Source organism: Oryctolagus cuniculus, chromosome 10 (assembly GCF_964237555.1).
Source record: "Oryctolagus cuniculus chromosome 10, mOryCun1.1, whole genome shotgun sequence".
In the NCBI taxonomy this organism is placed as follows: Eukaryota; Metazoa; Chordata; class Mammalia; order Lagomorpha; family Leporidae; genus Oryctolagus; species Oryctolagus cuniculus.
The window spans coordinates 60,408,108-60,427,249 of record NC_091441.1 but is presented as its reverse complement, the minus strand read 5'-3'; the positions used below and the strand labels follow the sequence as shown (position 1 = coordinate 60,427,249).

General features: G+C 45.5%; 1 protein-coding gene across 28 annotated transcripts in view; it reads left to right on the top strand.

The window, feature by feature from the left end:
• DLGAP1 (DLG associated protein 1) overlaps positions 1–19,142 on the top strand; it is a 1,071,624-nt gene that overhangs the window by 1,036,963 nt on the left and 15,519 nt on the right. For all 28 annotated transcript variants that reach the window (XM_070050435.1, XM_070050436.1, XM_070050434.1 and 25 more), the window contains one exon: positions 2,099–2,520. In XM_070050435.1, the coding sequence (XP_069906536.1) occupies positions 2,099–2,520 (422 nt within the window). The remainder of the gene's footprint in view (positions 1–2,098; positions 2,521–19,142) is intronic.

Below are 19,142 nucleotides of genomic sequence, written 5' to 3'. Positions count from 1 at the left end.
CCTCTGGCAATACGTGAGCTTGCAGAGTGAAACCTGATGTTTTTGTAGTTGGGATTTCATGTTAGTAGAACAGCCAAGATGTCAACTGTTGCGAGGAGACGCGTCCAATGCACACATGTGCAGCTGGAGGGAAAGCTCAGCTCCAGGGATGACATCGAACATTTGTGGCTGAGCAGGAAGAATGCGGAGCTCTCCTGCCGCAGCCAAGAAATGAGTGGCTGGTGGGAAAAGCACTTTAGCAAAGCTGTTTTCCTTTCATTGCTAGTGGGAGGGATTTGTAGCCTCCCTTGGACCTTCACACTGTGGGGGTTTTTTGTTTGTTTGTTTTTTGTTTTTTGGTGTTTTTGTTTGTTTGGTTTGGTTTTTTTTTTGCCCATCGGAAGGTTAAAGAACTTAGAAGAATGACCAAACATTCAAATACAGGTATTTCCTATTCTTTCATTTTTTAGAAAATTTTTGTTATTTTATTTTTATTGGAAAAGCAGAGACAGGCAGAGAAGAGAGATCTTTCCACCCATTGGTCTGCTCCCCAAATGCCCACAGCAGCCAGTGCTGGGCCAGGCTGAAGCCAGGCGATGGAAAGGTTTTGGAGATGGATGGTGGTGAGGGATACACGCGTGTGAATAGAATTAACACCTCAGAACCATATACTTAGCAATAGCTAAGATAGTAAACTGTATGTTATAGATATTTAATCAGTCAATATTAGACTAGGAAATGACTCTTTAAAAAAAAGGAGGCCGGGACTGTGGCACAGCAGGTTTGGCTGCTTCCAGCATCCCATAGGGAAAACCTGTTCCAGTCCTGGCTGCCCATTTCCAATCCAGCTCCCTGCTAATGCACCTGGGAAAGCAGTGGAATGAAGACCCAGGTGCTTGAGCCCCTGTACCCATGTAGGAGCTTCTGTCTGGCCTACCCTCAGCCATTGCAGCCACTTGAGGTGTGAAACAGGGCTGGAAGATCTTTTTCGCTCTGTCTCTCCCTATCTTTCTCTGCCTTTCAAACAAACAAATAGATCTTAAAAAAAAAAAAAAAAAAAAAAAAGGAAAGTACACAGGCAAGTTAATGGTTCTGCTTCCAGTGGACTGATACAAGTTCATGGGAAAAAATGTGTATTATGAAAAAACTATTCATAGATTTCAAATTTTTTCACACCAAAATAAACTTATCTTTTATTAAGCATTTTCTACAAATTATTTGAAATCCTTTCCTATTCTCTGCCACTGTTTCCTGCCTATCCAGAAACCACTGAAACTCTGTGTGTGTGTGTTTTAAATCACTTGCAGCCCATACCTTCCTTGCCCTGTCTCTTCTCCCCACCCTTCCCACTTTACCTTCTCTGCAGGTCAGCCAGCGAAACACAGGGCTGTGTGGCTGAGACACGCTGTGTGCTCCTGGCTGTCCATGTAAAATGCTCAGCTGCAATCTGTTGTCTTTTATCATCTCACTAGAAGAACTGTGAGAAGGAAAATTAATGGCCAGGGAGAGCAGTAATAGAGAATTCTAGAACCATCAGCTGATTGTAATTCCAAAGGCTTTGGACTAAATGCTGATAATGACCTGAGAGACAGGTAAATCCTTACAGAGGAAAGGCATTGGGGTTTTAAGGGGCCCCTGAGGAAACTTCAGATTGCTTTCAAGAAGTCTTACTTGGTAAAATCTGCCCCAGGAAGAATGTGGCTTTGCAGGATTCTTGACAGTCTTGGTCCAGGTTAGATTGTGTTTTTCCCCCACTTCCGAAAAAAATCACACAGACGAAGAAATAATTGAGTTGTTGCCTTACTCTTCACTAATCTGGGTTTCAGGACCCAAGCCACCCCGGATTTGGGAAGGAAATTGGACATTGGGGATCACAATGGTTTTGATAGCTATATGTTTAAATACTCCATATTACAAAACGGTGAGATATCTGTGTTCTTTCCATTACAGCTATGGCAATATCTTTGCATCGAGGATCTACTTACCCTCCTACATAAGCACACACACGCTCAGACCGAGAAGATGAGGCTCCTTATCATCACCCTTACCAAGAAAAGTAGAATGCAATTTTGCTTCAAGAACTATCCTTGAACTAAATCTCCTTTCTCTCTTTCCCAAGCTTTCGCAGGTTCACTCGATCCAACAGTGTGACAACAGCAGTACAGGCTGACCTGGACTTCCATGATAATCTGGAAAATTCTCTGGAATCTATTGAGGACAATTCATGTCCCGGCCCCATGGCCAGGCAATTCTCCAGGGATGCCAGCACCTCTACCGTCAGCATTCAGGGCTCAGGAAACCATTACCATGCGTGCGCAGCCGACGATGACTTTGACACGGATTTTGACCCCTCTATCCTGCCCCCTCCGGACCCCTGGATTGACTCGATCACCGAAGACCCTCTGGAGGCCGTGCAAAGGTCGGTGTGCCACCGGGATGGGCACTGGTTCCTGAAGCTTCTCCAAGCAGAGCGCGATCGCATGGAAGGCTGGTGCCAGCAGATGGAGAGGGAGGAGCGGGAAAACAGCCTGCCAGAAGACAGTAAGTCGCGTCCGTGCGCATCCGTCCACTCGTCGGCTGGGCTGGGGCGGGGGGTCACTTCGTCTTCTGCAGGCAGCGTTTTTCTCTTCCCTGCCAGCTTCGCTTGTGTAACCTTGCCGTTCCACAGCCCAGACCACAACACGTGGAACAGCTCGGCTGAGTCCAGAGGCTCCTCCGCTGCGCCATAGAAGGAGAGGCACTGGGTAGATGTCACGGCTTGTAGCTCTATACCTGGGATGTTTCCTTTCTCTGAAAAATCCCATGCTCCTCCACGTGGTCCTGTGTCTCTACCGTGGCTCCTCTTCTCCAAAATCATCTCACATGTTGCTCATTCGCAGGGTATTAAAAAGGGATTCTAAGTAGCTTCGTGGTACACAGATATACATGCACTGAGCATTCATAATCTTTACGGTTTTATTACCCTTATCAATAAATAATATTAAAACAAATGGCTAGGAGCCGGTGCCGTGGCTCACTTGGTTAATCCTCTGCCTGCGGCACTGGCATCCCTATGGGCGCCGGATTCTGTCCCGGTCGCTCCTCTTCCAGTCCAGCTCTCTGCTGTGGCCCGGGAGTGCAGTGGAGGATGGCCCAAGTGCTTGGGCCCTGCACCCGCATGGGAGACCAGGGAGAAGCACCTGGCTCCTGGCTTCGGATCGGCGCAGCTCCAACCATACCGGCCATTTGGGGAGTGAACTAACGGAAGGAAGACCTTTCTCTCTCTCTCTCTCTCTCTCTCTCACTGTCTATAACTCTACCTGTCAGATAAAAAAATAAAATAAAATAAAATGGCTAATGTGTAGGCCAGTAGAAGCCTGTGCTTAGTTGTCTTCTTAAGTCTGCTTAACATATAGTTTCTCTTAGGTTTTAGGGAGGCAGCCTTCATCCAGTAAAGTAATTAATACAAGTCCTAATTCATTGAGTTAAATAATAAATGATCATTAAATAAAAGAAATAAAGAACACCGTTTTTGCATGCCATTAGTTTCAAGCTTGGCCTTTTAACAATTCCTCTTGTTAACAGAAAATTATAACAATTGCAGTTTTGCAGATCTGAATTGGCTTTAGTGGGGTGGTGGGCTGGACTCAAAATGGTTAGAACGCTGTACCCCACCACATGGGCAGGTCATGTTTATGGCCAGAGGAAAAAAAAGTGCTGGTATAGGGAACTGGAGTGAGTTACAGAGAAGCCTTGTTGGTTACAACTCATATCCGTCATATTAGAACACAGTTTGAACAGTTGACTGCTTGTGATTGGCTGAGACTCAGCTGTTTGTTACAAGAGTGGGTGACAGTCTGTTTACATGTTAAGTTAGGTTGTACTTCACTATGCATAGGGAAACTTTTAGGCCATACCTAAAATGTGGATAGAGGTAGCTTTAGGGCAAACTTTAATTCAATTTTATACTATTAACAGATGACAAAGAAAACCTACCACATGACCTCAACTCTGAGGTACATTTGACACATTTTCAGTAATTCTGAAATTAGAATATAGTTTATAATAAATGTTTTATTAATGTTGGATGTTTACTTCCCTTTGAAAAAGTATTATTAAATTAGTGATCAAGCCTCCAAGTGATGATATTTTGGCACTAAAAATATTTAGTGGTAGGCACGAAAGCCTGCTTCATTTTTTGTGTGGGAACCATCTGGAAAAGTGCTGTCATTATATGACTTTTTAGACTTGTTTTTAACTAACCACTTCATTTTTAAGCCATGAACATTTTAGAACATGCAAAAAGTAGAGCATTTAATATAATGAATCCCCACGTGTTAATCATCCACTTCAACCATTGGCCACTCTTCTCTACATGTACTCCCTGATTGGTTGTTGGTACTTTTGCTGAAGTATTCTAAAGAAAATCCAAGGTATCACATCCCTTTCTTATAGAGTTCACACAGATAAAGGAGATTGTTTTAAATGATAGCCGCAGAAAAGTGGCCTAATTGTTAAGCTGCCAGTTAGGACAGGGTTTGAGTCCAGGTTCTACCGGCTCCAATTTCCTGCTAATATGTACCCTAAGAGGCAGCAGGTGGTGGATTGTGTCGTTGGGTCACTGCCACCCAGATGGAGTTCTTGGCTGCCAGCTTCAGCCTGGCCCAGCCTGGGACATTTGCAGACTTTTGGAGATTGAGCCTGCAGATCTCTACCCTCCGCCCATCAGATAAAAACATTTGTATAAAAAAAGCACATAACCAGGCATTACCATCCTTAACAAGAAAAGGAATAATAACTTTTTAATAATTAGAGCCATCACTGACTGTAAATCTTGTTAGATACATTTACTAAATATACCAAACTAGTTTTATCAGGAAGTGAGTTTTTTTTTTTTTTTTAAGATTTATTTATTTATTTATTTGAGAGGCAGAGTTAGAGAGAGAAAGGGAGAGACAGAGAGATCTTCCTTCCACTGGTTCACTCCCCAGATGGCTGCAACAGCCAACTCTGGGCCGAGCTGAAGCCAGGAGCTTCTTCCAGGTCTTCCACTTGAGTGGCAGAGGTTCAGGCCCTTGGGCCATCTTCTGCTGCTTTTCCCAGGCCATTAGCAGGGAGGTGAATCAGAAGTGGAGCAGCCAGGACTCAAACGGGCACACCCACAGGGGATGTCTGGTCACAGGCGTGGCTTTATCCACTATGCCACAGCGCCAGCCCCAGCAGTGAGTGTTTTCATAAGGAGATTAGGAGAGTACTTTTAAAAAGTTTGTGGAAAAAAAAATTGAGTGAAAGAAATTTGTGAAAAAAAATTGAAAGATGTTTATTTTGGTGAAAGAAAATTGAACTCCATGAATAGTTTTTCATAATATACATTTTACGTGAATTTTTTGAAGCTCCTGTGTATTTTTTATGAGCATAGACAGGAAGACTTGGCAGGTGCTGGGATTTCTTTGTGTCTGCTCTCTCACTTGCAGCTCTGTTCTGTTCATCTTCCTGCTCGGACCCTCAAATGCTTGAGCAGCTTCTTTTTTGCCTTTGTGAGTCGATTCTGAAGTTCACAAATGGGTTTCTGCGAAGTTCCTTTTTCTCTTTCACATTATGAGTACAAACAACTTGGCGGTGGGAAAATCCTTGACATTGGCCCCTAACCATCAGTACCACTGCAGAGTCCCCTCACATGTCGACCTGCAGCCTGAGTGTTGACCCATGAGCAGAGTTAGCTTTTTGCCCTGGTGACAGGTAAATGAGGCACCAGTGAGCAGCTGTGGGCAAGGCTGGGAATGGGTGCAGTTGCATCATCCTGAGTTCTTTCTCCCTTGTGGACATACCCCCAGTCTGTTGGATTTTTCCAGAAAAAAAACACCTGTGTCTAAGGAGCAGTGGTACGTGGTGCTATTGCTCAACAGGACACACCACCTTTCAGATTTCAACTCATTCAGTTCATTAATTCAGGTCTTGGGTTAGCTTCCTGGTTGGCCTCTGGTGGAACCCAGGGAAGCTGGCTCACCTGGTGTCTTCTTTTCGCTGGCCTCCTCATCCCAGACTAGATCTTCTCTCGGCCTAGCTTCACAGTGAGGCCCACTGACAGCCATCGTATAAAAATTTAGGACAATCTTCCTCAACGTTAAAGGAGCTATAAAAGCAGGTCGATGTATTCTGATAGAACCATAGAAAGCCAAGTTCTCATTCTCTGTTTGGGATAACAGAGAAATATATTTATGTTTTTGAAATGAACACTACCAGGAATGTCTCAAAATAACGAACCTAAAAGGACTGCCCACCCGTTTGTTGTTCCAGACTGACTTTGTTGTTCAGGCTGAATCAAGTCCATCTCATTGGTACTTCTGTATTCCTCTGTGTGTTTGTCTATCAGGTTCTTCGAACATTATTTTTAGTAGTCTGTGGACTCTCTTCCACTCAAAAGTGAGCATTCAGTAAAGAAAATATTCCTGTCTTATTTATCTGTGATTCTCCAGCCTCTGGGTCTGCTGTTTGGCACAGCAGTTACTACACCACTTGGGGGGCCGGTACTGTGGCATAGCAGGTTAAGCTGCCACCCTCAATGCCAGCATCCCATATGGGTACTGGTTCAAGTCCTGGCTGCTCCTCCACTTCTGATCCAGCTCCCTGATAATGTGCTGGGAGGGCAGTAGGGAATAACCCGAGTACTTGGGCCCTGCCACCCACATGGGAGACCTGGACAGAGTTTCAGAGTCCTGGCTTCAGCCTGGCCCAGCCCTGGCTGTTGCAACCATTTGGGTAGTGAACCAGTGGATGGAAGATCTCTTTCTCTCTGTCTCTCCCCCTCTCTCTGTAACTCTGACTTTCAAAGAAAATAAACAAATCTTTAAAAAAAAAGAAAGACACCACTTGGGGTGCCCATATCCCTTATTGGAATGCCCAGGTTCAAGTCCCTGCTCTGCATCCAATTCCAGCTTCCTGCTAGTGGACACTCTGAGAGCAGCAGGTGATAGCTCAAAATAAATAAATATAAAAATCCTCAGCCCTCTGACGCGAAGTAGAGGATGAGTAAGCATGTATCTGAGTCCTCCAAATATTTTAGAAATGCTTACAAGTATGTTTCACTTACCAAAACCTTTTTTTTTCCTAGTTAGATGAAAAATACTTGCACACAATAAGTATTGCCTTCTTCTGTTTGGACTGGAGCAACAAAATACCCTAAAGTGGATAACGTATAAAGAGTAGACATTTGTTGCTTACTGTTGTGGAGTCTGGGAAGTCCAAGATCAAGGTGCTGGCGGCTTTGGTGCCTGGTGAGGGCTCGCCCTCTGCTTCAAGGCTGGTGCCTTTTTGCTGTGTCCTCGCATGGCCTGAGGCCTCTTTTATAAGGACACTAATAGGAATATGTGTAGGAATCCATGAGGGCTCCACTTCCATGGCCTACTCACTCCTATAGACCCCACCTTTTAATATATCAGCACTCCAGTTGGATTTCAACACAGCACTGTTGGAGGGACACGAACATTCTGAGCATAGTGAGTAGCCGTTGCTGCTGCTAGAAGCTGGCAGGGATATTTCCCTGAGAGAGGATGAATTCTTCTCGTCAGGGCAATGGTGCCTGTGGCAGACAGGGATGTGCACCTGCCGCAGACGTGATGGGACAGCTTCTGCGTTGAATAATCTCCGTGAACCCCATGTCTCTTTTCCAGCTCCTAAGACACAACTACATCCCACAAACATTGAAGCCTTTATCCACATTTTTCATGCTCTCTGGGACACAAAATAGGGGCTTCAAACTACTGGAATTCCAAAATTCTAAATAGTGCAGGGGTAAACTATGCTGAAGGCAGAGAGCTGCCGATTGCTAATGAGGCCAGTCCAGCTCAGTGGGGAAAACTCTAACAGTAAAGCAGTGGCAGCCCTCCATAGCGAGAAGGGAGAAATAAGCACATGGAGGAACATTCATCTTGTCCTGACAATGACCCTGACAGTGGACCAGAGACATTGACAGGTGCTGGTCTATTTGCCCTCCAACTGCTCTCCAGCCGTTTCTTGTCCAAGGTCACAGAACACACAAGTGTCTGATGGAACAGATAGTGCATGAATAACATTTGACAAGATAATGATACTTTGTGTTGCTTGGCACTGTCCACAGTGGAGCTGTCCATACGTATCTGCCTCTGGTTCCTTGGCAACCACAATTCTGTGCTGATAACTGGGCTCGCTTGTAGCCGGCCTTTGTTTTATTGAGTCTCTGACTTAACCTTTTCCATTTATTTTATTTTATTTTAATTTTTGTAAAAGGGGATAGTAAAGAAGAAACCAAGTTCTAGGTAACCAACTTTTATTTATTTGGTTTTTTAATCTGTATGCACTAGAAAAATGGCAAGGGTAAATAGGTTAAGCATCAGTGCCTCCATCTCTTGGTCATTTTATGTGTTCTTTGGGTCCCACATGAGAGCACTGCAAGAAAGTACACGGGAAAATAAAATTGAAAGATAAGTTTACTTTGGTGCAAAAAAATTGAAACTTACATATAGCTTTTTGATAATAAGCATTTTCCCATGAACTTTCTGAAGTACCCTAGTACAGTGTGGGTCTCTTTTCAGAGTACATGACAAAAGTGCTTCCTTAACAAAATCCTCCCAGGAAATCTGGTTTTCCAGGTCATCTTGAACAGTTAAATAGGATAGCATGTGAGAAAGGAAGATTCTCATCATACTTGTTTTTTTTTTTTTTTTTAAAGATTTACTTATTTATTTGAAAGACAAAGTTACAGAGAGGTAGAGGCAGAGAGATCAAGAGAGGTCTTCCATTCGATGCTGCACTTCCCAGATGGCTGCAATGGCCAGAGCTGGGCCAATCCAAAACCAGGAGCCAGGAATTTCTTCCTGGTCTCCCACGTGGGTTCAGGGACCCAAAGACTTGGGCCATCTATCACTGCTTTCCTATGCAATAGCAGAGAGCTGAATCAGAAGTAGAGTAGCTGAGACTAGAACCAGCACCCATTTGGGAAGCTGGTGCTGCAGGTGGCAGCTTTACCCACTATGCCACAGCGTCGGCCCCGATATTTGTTTAATTCATTGTGTGGAATACCAGAATTATCACAATTTTTAAGTATTCAAAAATGTTTGGTGAATGCACTTAATGCCTCCAACTGTACATTTAAAAGTAATTAAAATGGCAAATCTTAGGTGTATTTTGCCACCACGACCACCACAACAAAGTATTCTCCCAGGGGATGGGCATTTGGCACAGTGGTTAAGACACTGCTTGGGACAGCTGCATCCCTTATTGTTCTGTCTGGTGTGAGCCCCAGCTTCACTTCCAATTCCAGTTTCTTGCTAATGGGCACCATGGGAGGCAGGGATGGCTGAAGTACTTGCATTCCTGACACCAATGTGGGAAACCGGGACTGGGTTCCAGGCCCAGCCCTGACTGCTATGGTCATTTGGAGAGTAGACCAGCAGATGAAAGAATGTTTGTCTCTCTGTCTTGCAAATAAAATGAAAATAAACAAATACAAACTTAAAAACTACCCCCCCCCCCCCCCCCCGAAAAAGGGCTGCGGCACCTGAAGGTAGGCAAAACAACCACACCATCCTCATTTCCACAAGAATGTCCATTTGCTGAAGTCTCCCTGAATTCAAATACAGTGTGTTCACAGCAATAGAAGAACCCTGTTTGTCCCATGGGAACCTGAAGTACAGATTTTGGGTGTGGGGGATGTTATAATTATCTTTCTGTTTTAATGAGTTGAAGAAGAGAACCATCCAGTTTTAAATAATTACCCAGTTATCAGTCATTTTCTGATACCATTATCCTAATTCTGACAGCTGCTTCCTGAGGATATTGTTTTTGGCATCCTAGGGCTGGGAACTACTTTTCTAGGTTACCTAAAACTGACTTAACCAAGGACAGACTAAACGGAAGCACTTTATAGGAGCCTGGTAACCTTAAGCTATCTTTGGAAATGCGTAACTACAAACTCTCCCCGGGTGTGTGGAGCTATTATTTCCCCTGCTAAAGGCCAAACAGAGTGAAGTCTTCAGTTCTCGTTCTAACCCTTCAGCCTCACCAGTCCACAGTAGGATTTTGGCTGGATAACAAAATAACGAAAATGCAGTGAGACGGCCTACAAACCACGGCAGCTGCCGGGGTTCTTGTGCGGGCAGCACTGGAAGTGCAATGAGACCAGCTTCGCTCAGACAATGCCGCCCTTGTGTCACACAGCTGTCTCGGGAAGATGGCTCGGTGCTATTCGACAGTGGCTTGCGTGTTACATGGATCTGTCTGGTATTATCTCGCCAGGAATGAACCGGCCAGATGGAACTGAATGCGACTGCCTGGGAAGGCGGTCTACCTCTGTGCCGCGACAGGCGCTCGAGTTTCAATGGCCTGAGGATGAAAAACCGGTTGATCGTGCTTCAGAATCTCTTCCCGAACTGTGGACAAGTTATATGTGGGATTCTCAGGCTTTATCTGAAAGGCACCGATAAACCTAGAGCATGTGCAGGAGGGAGGCGGGTGAATTCCACTTTCATTGTGCCTGGTAATAGCATCCACGTTAGTGAAGCTTGGCCATCAAGTCCCCAGAAGGCTTGTGAGCCTTGGCAGCCAATGCTAATGAAACCTGAAATGGAGTTTGCCTGGTTCCAGGTTTGGTTACAGAAGCTGCGCGCAGTCATTATTGTGACGGTCTATCGGAACGATCGCCCGGGCTCCTGTGCCCGGGACTGCCTCTTCTGTGTCTGCGGCGCTGCCATAGTGGGCGGCAGACAAAGCAGCGCTCTGAGCGCTCTAATTCATCTGCCTACAGTCCCTGGGGATTTCTCCGCAGGGCGCCGTGGGTGCATCCTAGCTTCTTTCGGTTTTATTCTCATTTTACTTTTGAACTGAACCTTCAAAGGGTCTCTCCCCTCCCCTGGTTCTTCCCCTTCCAACCCCATGCCCCCATGGGCGCGCTCGCTGCAGGGTCTCTTTTTGTAAGCCCTGCCCTGGCCAACCTGAGATTAGTGACTTCAGAGGAAGGGGCAGTGGTGAAAAGGACATCGTGTATTATGTGCCTGCTGATGACCCTTCGTGAATACCCTTTTGGTTTTGTGTTGCAGGATGTTGGTTCCATAGCCGGGAGAGAGCACCTCTCGTGGGTGTGCTTCTGGTGGTGGTTTATGGAGGCTAGGAGGGTGCCAAGGGGGTGAAGAGAAGTGACATGGTGAGGTGAAGGCAGCACCAGGTCTGGAAACAAAAGTTGGTGTTTCCATTATCCCAGAGATTGTGAGAGAGGGACCGACCTCTGCTTTCTACAACAATAACAAGTTCTGTGGAATATAAATGCAATGGACTATAAGCATAGTATCTAGTTCTTTTCTATAAAATTACCAAGAGAGGCCGGCGCCGCGGCTCACTAGGCTAATCCTCCACCTAGTGGCGCCGGCACACCCGGTTCTAGTCCCGGTCGGGGCACCGGATTCTGTCCCGGTTGCTCCTCTTCCAGGCCAGCTCTCTGCTGTGGCCAGGGAGTGCAGTGGAGGATGGCCCAAGTGCTTGGGCCCTGCACCCCATGGGAGACCAGGAGAAGCACCTGGCTCCTGCCATCGGATCAGCGCGGTGCGCCAGCCACAGCGCGCCAGCCATGGCGGCCATTGGAGAGTGAACCAACGGCAAAAAAAGGAAGACCTTTCTCTCTGTCTCTCTCTCTCACTGTCCGCTCTGCCTGTCAAATAAATAAATAAATAAATAAAAATTACCAAGAGAAATATGAACTAATTTCATCTCACTCAACTTGCAAAGGCTCAAAGCTCTCGTGATTGATCTACGTGATCTATACAAGAGAAATCCAAAAAGTTCATCGAAAAATGGAATTCAAAGATAGGTCTATTTGGGTGCAAATTTTTTTAAAAACGCATGCAATCTTTTTCATACTAAAGCTTTATTTGATGAACTTTTTGAAGAGTACTCATATACGTGGATTTTTTAAAAATGTAAGATTTATTTATTTGAAAGGCAGAGTTACAATGGGGATGGGGGAGAGGGAGAGACGTCTTCCATCTGCTGGTTCATTTCCCAAATGGCTGCAATGGTTGGGGCTGGGCCAGGCTGAAGCCAGGAGCCTGGAACTCTATCTCGCACGTGGATGGCAGGAACCCAAAAAATTGGGCCATCTTCTGTTGCCTTTCCCAGGCACGTTAGCAGGGAACTGGATCAGAAGTGGGATAGGGGGCTGGCGCCATGGCTCACTTGGCTAATCCTCCGCCTGCGGTGCCAGTATCCCATATGGGCACCGGGTTCTAGTCCCGGCTGCTCCTCTTCCAGTCCAGCTCTCTGCTGTGGCCCGGGAGAGCAGCGGAGGATGGCCCAAGTGCTTGGGCCCCTGCACCCACATAGGAGACCGGGAAGAAGCACCTGGCTCCTGGCTTCAGACCAGCACGGCGCTGTCCATAGCAGCCATTTGGGGAATGAACCAACGGAAGGAAGACTTTTCTCTCTGTCTCTCTCTCTCACTATCTATAACTCTACCTGTCATATTAAAAAAAAAAAAAAAAGTGGAATAGCTGATATTCAAACCACTGCTCCTGTGGGATATTGGCATTACAAGTTAACTCACTGTACCATGATGGCCCTGGATTTCAAAAATTTTGAACCTAAATAAAGTTCTTTTAATCTATATTCCTCAGACTTTCTGAAGTACCTTCCTGTGATGATATTGTTCCATAGCTGATGTAAGCTGAAATATAGACACAAAATATGATCATTTTTTACGAGTAAGACTCCTGGCATGGTCCAAATTGGAAAAAGCAAGTTTAAATTGACTGAATTTTTTGAAAACTTGCTCTTTAAAAACAAATAACATGGGTTCTTTTGGTTTGTTTGTTTTCCAAGAACCCTTCAGAAGCTCTGGTTTTAGTCAATGGGAAATTTCTACTTGAGAATTCTATTCTGCATCCATTCATTAGCCACCAATGTTCGGCTCCTTTAAAAAAAAAAAAAAAGCAAAAGTAAAGCACTCTTGTGAGCGGCGGTGCCAGTTGGGAATGAAACAGATCTGTGTTTTCTACTTTGACGGTCTGTTACAGCAGTTCTGAATCACTAGCAGCTGCTGGGCCACAGGTTGGAGACATTCTTTGTCATGAGAGCACACTCATAAATGAGAGTGTCTCTCTGTGGGTAATCCCAGCGTGATGAAAACAGATGGATTTGGACTGACAAATCCACATGATTTTAAAGGAAGAGGTCGACTCACTTTTTCAATTCTTTTTCCTTTACCCCTAAAACCTATGACATTAAAAAAGGAACCTAGGTGAGTGAAGAAAGAAGTCAAAATGTGTGCATAAGGAAATTTAATTCACCCGTAAACAAATTAAATTTATCCCAGATGGCTTGGCTCTTCCTGTCCAGCCACTTTAGCTAACATTATAAACAGTAATCCAAGAGGAATAATAGTCCAGCTAAGAACTATGTCAGCCAGTTAGTCAACTTTATAACGTAAAAGTGATGCTAAATATGGTAAAAACTTTAGAGAATCAGAATGCGCAAGGACTAGAATGTGGCAGTTCAGTCATTTTTCTGGTTGACATAGTGTGTCGGGGACTGTGTTAATTTAAAAAAAAAAAAAAAGTACTCCTTCAATGAGATACCGGGGGTCAAATGGACACAGTCTAAGCTGCCAAGGAGCTTATGGCCTGGTTGGAAATGAGGAAAGGACAGACATCTAAGCATAGGAATGCGGGGAGCAATAAAGAAGGAGAGGTGGAGGAGATGAGGATTTCTGGGGGAGGTGCATCTGAGCCGAATCTGGGGGATGAGGGCTTTTGCTAGGCAAAGGTGGCGGGAGCTTGGGTAAGGTGCTGAGAGGGGCACCACCAGCTTCGGGTCTAGCACAAGCAAAAACATTGAGGAGGGGACAGCTTGGGGACTGGCGAGCTAGGGCACCTGGAGCACTGAGGGAGCGGGCAGCGGTACAAGTGGACAGGTTGGCCTTCGCTGCCCCATGGCAGGAGGTTTGGGGCTTATCCCATGGATGACGGGTGCTGGGGTCTGACTGTGCTCCTCAAAATTCCTGCTGAAGCTTACTGGCCAGTGTGAGAGCGCTAAAGTGTGGGGCTTTCAAGAGGTGATCAAGTCATGAGGGCGGAGACTTCATGGATGGGTTTAGGACTCTTATTAAAGGGCTCACAGGAGCACGTTCATTGTCTTCTGTCTGCCCTTTCCATTGGAGGAGGGCTCCCCATGCCTGCCCTCTGGAGGATGCAGCGGCATGGCGCCATCGTGGAGACAGAGAGCAGCTGCAGGACTTTGACACTGGACTTTCCAGCCTCCAGGGCTGTAAGAAACACAATTCCATCATTTATAAATTACCCATCTATGGTATTCTAGCACACAAATAGACCAAGACAATGGGTAACCATGGGGAAGTCTGAAGTGTGGGAATAACACAAGGTAGGAAACTCTCTAATTTGCTTAACGAAACTAAACCTCCAAGATTGGCAAGAGAGGGAGATTATTCAGGATCTGGATGGGGTAATCAAACTTTATACCAGGGGGCTTCAAAAGCTTGTGGAAATGGAATTAAAAGATAAACTTTATTTTTGGTGCAAAAATTATGAAATCCGTGCCTATGCAGGGTCTTTAAAAAGTTCATGGGTATTTGCACCCAAATAAACATCTCCTTATTTCACTTTTTTATGAACTGTTTGATATACCCTCAAAGACCTAATAGTAATCAACTAGAGAATCCCAAGGAGGGTGTAGATTTGGGGAGAAAAGAGGTATGGAGGGAGTGGTTAGATATGCTACTTGGAAGCTGTGTTCATCATTTTTCTATTGCTATAACAAAATGCCTGAAACCGGGTACCTAATAAAGAAAAGGGGTTTATTTAGCTCAAGTTTGGGGGGTGGCTGAGAGTCCAAGATTGAGTGGTCCCATCCATTTGGTCTGCTTGGCTGCATTGTAACATGAAAGAGAAACAGAAAGGAACCATAAAAGGCTAGGTGCATGGAGTGGCCCCATTCTATAGCAGCCCACACTCATGAGAACTATTTCAGTCCAGGAGACCAGCATGGATTAATTGTCTTATGAAGGCAGCACCTTCAGTGGCCTAACTACCTCCCTCTTGGCTCTCTTCAAGCTTCCTCTACCTCAACATGGACACAGCGAGGACCAGACTTCCAGCACATGAATGTTTGAGGGACAAACCACATCCAACTAAAGGATCAGTATCCAATGCAGCTACAAATTTGAGAAACAAAAATCTATCTTTTAAATAGGAAAATGGATGAGATCACTCAAAAGGAATAAGGGAGGCAGGGAGTAAACTGGGCTCAGAATTGAATTTTGTGTTCAACATTTACGAGATGGAATGAGAGAGAAGTCCATAAAAAGCAGAGAAGGTTGGGCAGACATTGAGGTTCAACAGGTTAAGCCTCCTCTCAGGATGCGCACATTCCATATTGGCGTGCCTCAGTTCATGTCATACCTGTGCTTCTCATCCAGCTTCCGTTAATGTGCACCTTGGGAGGCAGAAGATAATGGTTAAAGTAGCAGGGGCCTGCCACCCACGTGGGAGACCCAGATTGATTTCCGGGCTCCTTTCTTCAGTCTGGCCCAGCCCTGGCTGTAACAGCCATTTGGGGAGTGAACCAGAAGATGGAAGACATGTCTGTCTGTCTCTCTCCTCCCTTCCCTCCCTTTTAAATAAATATAAATAAATAAAGAGGAGGAGGAGGAGAATAGAGAAAGCAGCGTCAGGGAGGCAGAAGGTGAGCCAGAGAGGGTGGCAGTGTGGAATCCGAGGGAATTACGTTACCCTTGTGCTGAATGCAGGGTCCATAAGGTCAGAGCATGCAGAGAGTGCCAGGCCCAGGGACTGCAGACAAACAGGAGTCGAAGAAATGACAGCGCAAAGGCATTCTGCCTTCAAAAAGCACTGCTTTAGTCATCTGGGGCTGCATACAAACTACATGGGCCGGGTGCCATAAAGAGCAGAAACGCATTTTCTCGCTGTTCTGGTGGCCAGAAGGCCAAGATCACGGATTTAGTTTCTTCCAAGACCTCTCTCTTTGGCTTGTTGGCTGCTGTCTTCTTGCTGTTTCTTCACATGGTCTTCCCTCCACAGGTGTCTTTGTCCTACTCTCCTCTTCTTATCAGCTCAGCAATCATATTGCCTTGAGCTATTGACCTCATTTTCATTTAATTACCTTTTTAAGGACTCTGTAAATACAGTCACATTCTGAGCTACTAGGAGTTAGGTAGGACTTAAACATAAGAATTTCTTTTTTTTTTTTTTAAAGATTTTATTTATTTGAGAGGTAGAGTTAGAGAGAGAGAGAGAGAGAGAGAGAGAGAGAGAGAATCTTCCATCCACTGGTTTACTCCTCAAATGGTCACAATGGCTGGAGCTGAACCAATCCGAAGCCAGGAGCCAAGAGTTTTTTTCAGGGCTCCCACAAGGGTGCAGGGCTTTTTCCAAGACTCCCACAGTGGGCCATCTCTACTGCTTTCCCAGGCCATAGCAGAGAGCTGGATCAGAAGAGAAGCAGTCAGGACATGAACCAGTGCCCATATGGGATGCCAACGCCACAGGTGGAAGCTTAGCCTACTAAGCCACAGCGCCAGCCCCAAGCATTTAAAAAAAAAAAAAAAAGATTGATTTATTTGAAACACACAGTGACAGAAAGAGGGAGAGACAGAGAGACACAGAAATCTTCCATATACTGGTTTGATCCCCAAATGGCCACAACAGCCAGGTCTAGGCCAGACTGAAGCCAGGAGCCTGGATCAGGAACTCCATCCTTGCGTCCCAAGCACTCAGGTCATCTTGTGCTGTCTTCCCAGGCACATTAGCAGGAAGCTGGATCAGAAGCAGAGGAACGGGGGCTTGAACCAGCACTCAGATACAGGATGCCAGTGTCACAAGCAGCAGCTTAATCCACTGTGCCACAGGCAGTGACACAGATTTGGCTAATAAGAGGGGAGAAGAGAATTTTACATTAGCTTCAGGGAACCAGGAGATTGAGGAGACTTGACAATTCTTCTTGGCAACCCGGGGGAGTTCCCCAGCAGAGGCAGAGATTAGACACAGGACTGGCTTATTTAGCAGGCTCAGAGCAGCCGGGAGGGAATGAGGCCAAGGATACGGGTGGGTGGGAGGAGTGGGTGCAGAGCAGTCATTAGGGGAGGGGCAGCTGGATAGGGTTACGGGACTGTGTGTGTGGCAAGCATCAGGAAAGAGAGAACACTGGGTGTATTCAGGCCTGAGTCCCTTCATGTCTTCATCTCATAGGAGGCAGGGTATTGTTGAAGATGCGGGAATTGAAATTGAGTTGGGATGAATAAGAGTCAAGAACGAGTCCAAGGGGGAGGTAGCCCAGATGTTCAAAGACACCAGCAGGCAGCAGTGAGAGATCAGCGGCCACAGGTTTGCAGTGGCACCACATCCCATGGTGAAACACTATTTGGAAAACAGGGTGAGGCTGGCAGGATTATCTGGTGTACTCTTTCTATCTGAAGATGGAGCTTGTTTTGCGGTAGGAGCTATTGGTCAAGAGCGGGGTAACACTGGCCCTCCTTTCTGCTGAGGATCTGTTTTCTGAGCAAGGCTCTGAGTGGTCTGGTGTCCAGTGAGGGTTAGGATCCTATCTCTGTGTGTGCCTTTATCCCCTGCAGCCAGTGGGCCACGGTCCTGGCTCTGATAGGTGGGAAAAAACCATGCCAGACTATATACAGAGGCACTAAAATTGGAGTCCCTGAAGAGTTATTATGGAGCCCTTACAGACAAAAGAAATGATTCATCCACTCAGTGCCACTCGTGAAAGTCTGGCAGAAGGAAAGCCACCAAAAGAAGGGGACATCACTCAGTCCCCACTGTTGGGGAGAGAGGTCAGAGGGTGACGATTCATGGGAGAAGTGATTTCCTGTTTGGATCAGGCTACCGTTTCAGTTTCCGGGTAAATGTCCAAGAACTGAAGAGTGTAGAAGGGATACAGGAGTTATAACTATTGCTAAATTATAACAATTTACATATATTACTGCATCAAGTAATCAGCAATCCTATGAAGATAGTATTATGACCATTTCACAGATAAAGAAAATGACAAAGCTGAAAAACTCGCCCAAGATCCGCAGCTGGCAGGTGGCACAGCTGGTGGTTTCTGAACCTCCAGCCCTTTCTGACCTGGAGGATGCTCACCAGGTGGATTACTGTAGATGCGGCAGAGAGGTGTGAGCATCCGTCCTCCTGTCCAGTGTAGGAACCCATCACTGGGGGACAGTCAGACACTCTTCTTTGCAGGGAGTGATACAGAGTGTCTGGGTATCAGGGGAGGACCCTGAGCATGTAGGAAATACCTCTGTTCTTCTGTTTCTGAGGCCTTAAATTGGAGGCCTGATGACTACAGTTTGGGCATAGTAACTAAGAATTGCAAGCAGTCAGAGAAACCAGCATTTCTGTCTTTTCAGATCCAGAGCCCTAACTCAACTCCTCTTGGAACATGGAAGAATACATATGTTAATTATGCTTAAGGATTTCAAATCTTGATTTTGTTTTGTTTTGTTTGAAGGGTGGAGAGACAGAGATCTCCCATCCACTGGTTAATACCAAAATACCTGAAACAGCCAGGCTGGAGCAAGCAGAAGCCAGAAGCCTAGAACTCAGAGTGGGTCTCTCACATTGGTAGCAGAGACCCACCTATTTAAGCCATCACCTGCTGCTGCCCAAGGTGCATATTAGCAGGGAGCTGGAGTCAAGAAGCAGAGCCAGGACTGGAACCCAGACACTCTGATGTCTCAATCAGTATCTTAACCACTGTGCCAAATGCCTACCCCTGAAACATTGATTTTGACCCAATAAAAAGTCATACTTATCTCCAAAATTTTGATCTGGACTTTGGTTTGCTTTGCTATCCACCAGAGATTGACTGTCAGGGTTGAAAGAAAATGGTTAATTCTGTTCACCCCATGAATACTTCAAAAAGCTTGGGGAAAATGAGATAAAATGAGACGTTTGCTTTGGTGCAAAAAAAAAATTTGAAAACCAGGCACAGTTTTTCATAATACACATTTTCCATGAACTTTTTGAAGACCCCTTCATACCACTTACTTGTTTCCAAAGCGAAAACCATACTCCACAGGGAAAGAAAAGGTATGCTCTTTTCTAAATGCCAATTCTTAAATGCAGCCAAGAGATTTTAAATCATAGTTTGCATAAAGGCCCCTGTCTCCACGG